This window comes from Ascaphus truei, chromosome 20, assembly GCF_040206685.1.
Source record: "Ascaphus truei isolate aAscTru1 chromosome 20, aAscTru1.hap1, whole genome shotgun sequence".
NCBI classification, from domain to species: Eukaryota; Metazoa; Chordata; class Amphibia; order Anura; family Ascaphidae; genus Ascaphus; species Ascaphus truei.
The window spans coordinates 18812153-18818152 of record NC_134502.1 but is presented as its reverse complement, the minus strand read 5'-3'; the positions used below and the strand labels follow the sequence as shown (position 1 = coordinate 18818152).

General features: G+C 44.6%; 1 protein-coding gene across 1 annotated transcript in view; it reads left to right on the top strand.

The window, feature by feature from the left end:
* Positions 1-1250: 1250 nt before the first annotated feature.
* LOC142470722 (uncharacterized) overlaps positions 1251-6000 on the top strand; it is a 28277-nt gene continuing 23527 nt past the window's right edge. Inside the window, exon 1 of the mRNA XM_075577393.1 lies at positions 1251-1393. Coding sequence (XP_075433508.1) covers positions 1345-1393 — 49 coding nt within the window. The 5' untranslated portion in view covers positions 1251-1344. The remainder of the gene's footprint in view (positions 1394-6000) is intronic.

Below are 6000 nucleotides of genomic sequence, written 5' to 3'. Positions count from 1 at the left end.
CCTTACAATGCATCGGATCTCAGGCGTGCTATCAGCTTTATCACATAGCTGAGTACCCCCTGAACCCCTATACCAGGTTCAGGGTACCTGGGCATGTATCTGGGTACCACTCCTTATACTTAGGGACCCCCTGTCATACTAGGGACCCCCTGGATGGCTGCAGGTATACATTAACCCCTTCATGCCTGTTTACCTTTTCTGGAAGATGCTGCAGCAGGAGTCCTGACAGTCAGTCGTAATAGCGCTTTCAGAGTCAGAGTTTGACCGGAGTAATGTGCTTGGCTGTATCCGAGAATCTCACTTGATTCCCGGATCCAATTCAAGGGATATCCCGTAATTCCGGAACCCCGATACATAGTACATTCTGTTAAGACTTTCTCTGGAAAACCCCCCCTGAAACTTACAGCCTAGAAATCTCCCGTTCCCAGCACCCCAGGAGAGGCAAAACACACAGAAATCTTTCATGTCGCATAATTTGCATACAGTCACAGTAATGCATTTAGGACATCGGGGTCCAAGAGCTGACACTCTAGGACCTTAACACCCGGATCAGGAGAAACCAAGTGGACTGAACCTTTACTAGTGAGCCTGGTTAACCCCTTCACCGTTACACCAGCTATTAGAGAGGGTAGGGGTTGCTTACAATGCATCTGATCTCAGACGCGCTATTAGAGAGGGTTGGGGTTCCTTACAATGTATCTGATCTCAGACGCGCTATTAGAGAGGGTAGGGGTTGCTTACAATGCATCTGATCTCAGACGCGCTATTAGAGAGGGTTGGGGTTCCTTACAATGCATCTGATCTCAGACGCGCTATTAGAGAGGGTTGGGGTTCCTTACAATGTATCTGATCTCAGACGCGCTATTAGAGAGGGTAGGGGTTGCTTACAATGCATCTGATCTCAGACGCGCTATTAGAGAGGGTAGGGGTTGCTTACAATGCATCTGATCTCAGACGCGCTATTAGAGAGGGTTGGGGTTCCTTACAGTGCATCTGATCTCAGACTCGCTATTAGAGAGGGTTGGGGTTCCTTACAGTGCATCTGATCTCAGACTCGCTATTAGAGAGGGTTGGGGTTCCTTACAATACATCTGATCTCAGGCGCGCTATTAGAGAGGGTCGGGGCTCCTCAGAATTTCACAACATAATTATAAGGCTCCTTAACAACAAGAACAAAAAGGTTAAAAAAACACTGAACTATCAGATAAGGTGGGTAATCTCATCTTCATTTCAAAGCAAGCCCCCGTCTGTTCTGTGAACTTCCTTCCTCTCGCCCACAGCACATAAAAGTCGCCTCTGACTTTCTGACAGTATGCCTTTGGTATATAATCTTTTTAAAGGAAGATGAATCTGGAAGCTTTCTACCAAACCCTGATGCTCATCAATATTTGTGGTGAGACAGACACTTAAAATTACTGACACTTTTAACGTGTATTATTTAAAATGTGTAATGTCTTTTTTGTCCTGCGTGTTACAGATATACGCTGCTCTGTGTTACAGATATACGCTGCTCTGTGTGTTACAGATATATACGCTGTTCTGCGTGTTACAGATATATACGCTGTTCTGCGTGTTACAGATATATACGCTGCTCTGCGTGTGACAGATATACGCTGCTCTGTGTGTGACAGATATACGCTGCTCTGTGTTACAGATATACGCTGCTCTGTGTGTTACAGATATATACTCTGTTCTGCGTGCTACAGATATATACGCTGCTCTGCGTGCTACAGATATATACGCTGCTCTGTGTGTGACAGATATACGCTGCTCTGCGTGTGACAGATATACGCTGCTCTGTGTGTTACAGATATATACGCTGCTCTGTGTGTGACAGATATACGCTGCTCTGCGTGTGACAGATATATACGCTGCTCTGCGTGTTACAGATACACGCTGCTCTGTGTGTTACAGATATATACGCTGCTCTGTGTGTTACAGATATACGCTGCTCTGTGTGTTACAGATATACACTGCTCTGTGTGTTACAGATATATACGCTGCTCTGCGTGTTACAGATACACGCTGCTCTGTGTGTTACAGATATACGCTGCTCTGTGTGTTACAGATATACGCTGCTCTGTGTGTAACAGATATACGCTGCTCTGTGTGTTACAGATATATACGCTGCTCTGTGTGTGACAGATATACGCTGCTCTGCGTGTTACAGATATATACGCTGCTCTGCGTGTTACAGATACACGCTGCTCTGTGTGTTACAGATATACGCTGCTCTGTGTGTTACAGATACACGCTGCTCTGTGTGTTACAGATATACGCTGCTCTGTGTGTTACAGATATATACACTGCTCTGTGTGTAACAGATATATGCTGCTCTGCGTGTTACAGATATATACGCTGCTCTGCGTGTTACAGATACACGCTGCTCTGCGTGTTACAGATATATACGCTGCTCTGTGTTACAGATGTACGCTGCTCTGCGTGTTACAGATAAATACGCTGCTCTGTGTTACAGATATACGCTGCTCTGCGTGTTACAGATATATACGCTGCTCTGTGTTACAGATATACGCTGCTCTGTGTGTTACAGATATATACGCTGTTCTGCGTGTTACAGATATATACGCTGCTCTGCGTGTTACAGATATACGCTGCTCTGCATGTTACAGATATACGTTGCTCTGCGTGTTACAGATATACGCTGCTCTGTGTGTTACAGATATATACGCTGTTCTGCGTGTTACAGATATATACGCTGCTCTGCGTGTGACAGATATACGCTGCTCTGTGTGTGACAGATATACACTGCTCTGTTGGTTACAGATATACGCTGTTCTGCGTGTTACAGATATATACGCTGCTCTGCGTGTTACAGATATATATACGCTGCTCTGTGTGTTACAGATATTCGCTGCTCTGTGTGTTACAGATATACGCTGCTCTGTTGGTTACAGATATACGCTGTTCTGCGTGTTACAGATATATACGCTGCTCTGCGTGTTACAGATATATATACGCTGCTCTGTGTGTTACAGATATTCGCTGCTCTGTGTGTTACAGATATACGCTGCTCTGTGTGTGACAGATATACGCTGCTCTGCGTGTTACAGATATATACGCTGCTCTGCGTGTTACAGATACACGCTGCTCTGCGTGTTACAGATATATACGCTGCTCTGCGTGTTACAGATATATATACGCTGCTCTGCGTGTTACAGATATACGCTGCTCTGTGTGTTACAGATATACGCTGCTCTGCGTGTTACAGATATACGCTGCTCTGCGTGTGACAGATATATACGCTGCTCTGCGTGACAGATATACGCTGCTCTGAGTGTTACAGATATACGCTGCTCTGCATGTTACAGATATACGCTGCTCTGTGTGTGACAGATATATACGCTGCTCTGCGTGTTACAGATATACATATTTTCAACGTGTTACAGATATATATGCTGCTCTGTGTGTTATAGATATACGCTGCTCTGCGTGTATATGCTGCTCTGCATGTTACAGATATACGCTGCTCTGTGTGTTACAGATATATACTGTACGCTGCTCTGTGTGTGAGAGATATACGCTGCTCTGCGTGTTACAGATATATACGCTGCTCTGCGTGTTACAGATATACGCTGCTCTGCGTGTTACAGATATACGCTGCTCTGTGTGTTACAGATATACGCTGCTCTGCATGTTACAGATATATACGCTGCTCTGTGTGTTACAGATATACGCTGCTCTGCGTGTTACAGATATATACGCTGCTCTGCGTGTTACAGATATACGCTGCTCTGTGTGTTACATATATATATACGCTGCTCTGCGTGTTACAGACATACGCTGCTCTGCGTGTTACAGATATACATTGCTCTGCGTGTTACAGATATACGCTGCTCTCCGTGTTACAGATATACGCTGCTCTGCGTGATACAGATATACACTGCTCTGCGTGTGACAGATATATATGCTGCTCTGCGTGTTACAGATATACGCTGCTCTGCGTGTTACAGATATACGCTGCTCTGCGTGTTACAGATATACGCTGCTCTGCGTGTTACAGATATACGCTGCTCTGCGTGTGACAGATATACGCTGCTCTGCGTGTTACAGATATACGCTGCTCTGCGTGTTACAGATATACGCTGCTCTGCGTGTGACAGATATACGCTGCTCTGCGTGTTACAGATATACGCTGCTCTGCGTGTTACAGATATACGCTGCTCTGAGTGTTACATATATATATATACGCTGCTCTCTGTGTTACAAATATATCCGCTGCTCTGTGTGTTACAGATATATACACTGCTCTGTGTGTTACAGATATATACGCTGCTCTGTGTGTTACAGATATACGCTGCTCTGCGTGTTACAGATATACGCTGCTCTGCGTGTTACAGATATACGCTGCTCTGCGTGTGACAGATATACGCTGCTCTGCGTGTTACAGATATACGCTGCTCTGCGTGTTACAGATATACGCTGCTCTGAGTGTTACATATATATATATACGCTGCTCTCTGTGTTACAAATATATCCGCTGCTCTGTGTGTTACAGATATATACACTGCTCTGTGTGTTACAGATATATACGCTGCTCTGTGTGTTACAGATATACGCTGCTCTGTGTGTTACAAATATATCCGCTGCTCTGTGTTACAGATATACGCTGCTCTGCGTCTTACAGATATACGCTGCTCTGTGTGTTACAGATATATACGCTGCTCTGCGTGTTACAGATATACGCTGCTCTGTGTGTTACAGATATACGCTGCTCTGCGTGTTACAGATATATACGCTGCTCTGCATGTTACAGATATATACTCTGCTCTGTGTGTTACAGATATACGCTGCTCTGTGTGTTACAGATATATACGCTGCTCTGCATGTTACAGATATACGCTACTCTGCGTGTTACAGATATATACGCTGCTCTGTGTTACAGATATACGCTGCTCTGCGTGTTACAGATATACGCTGCTCTGTGTGTGACAGATATATACGCTGCTCTGCGTGTTACAGATATACATATTTTCAACGTGTTACAGATATATATGCTGCTCTGTGTGTTATAGATATACGCTGCTCTGCGTGTATATGCTGCTCTGCATGTTACAGATATACGCTGCTCTGTGTGTTACAGATATATACGCTGCTCTGCGTGTTACAGATATACGCTGCTCTGCGTGTTACAGATATACGCTGCTCTGCGTGTTACAGATATACGCTGCTCTGCGTGTTACAGATATACACTGCTCTGTGTGTTACAGATATATACGCTGCTCTGCATGTTACAGATATATACGCTACTCTGCGTGTTACAGATATATACGCTGCTCTGTGTTACAGATATACGCTGCTCTGCGTGTTACAGATATACGCTGCTCTGTGTGTGACAGATATATACGCTGCTCTGCGTGTTACAGATATACATATTTTCAACGTGTTACAGATATATATGCTGCTCTGTGTGTTATAGATATACGCTGCTCTGCGTGTATATGCTGCTCTGCATGTTACAGATATACGCTGCTCTGTGTGTTACAGATATATACTGTACGCTGTTCTGTGTGTGACAGATATACGCTGCTCTGCGTGTTACAGATATATACGCTGCTCTGCGTGTTACAGATATACGCTGCTCTGCGTGTTACAGATATACGCTGCTCTGCGTGTTACAGATATACGCTGCTCTGCATGTTACAGATATATACGCTGCTCTGTGTGTTACAGATATATGCTGCTCTGGTGTTACAGATATATACGCTGCTCTGCGTGTTACAGATATACGCTGCTCTGTGTGTTACATATATATATACGCTGCTCTGCGTGTTACAGATATACGCTGCTCTGCGTGTTACAGATATACGTTGCTCTGCGTGTTACAGATATACGCTGCTCTCCGTGTTACAGATATACGCTGCTCTGCGTGATACAGATATACACTGCTCTGCGTGTGACAGATATATATGCTGCTCTGCGTGTTACAGATATATACGCTGCTCTGCGTGTTACAGATATACGCTGCTCTGCGTGTTACAG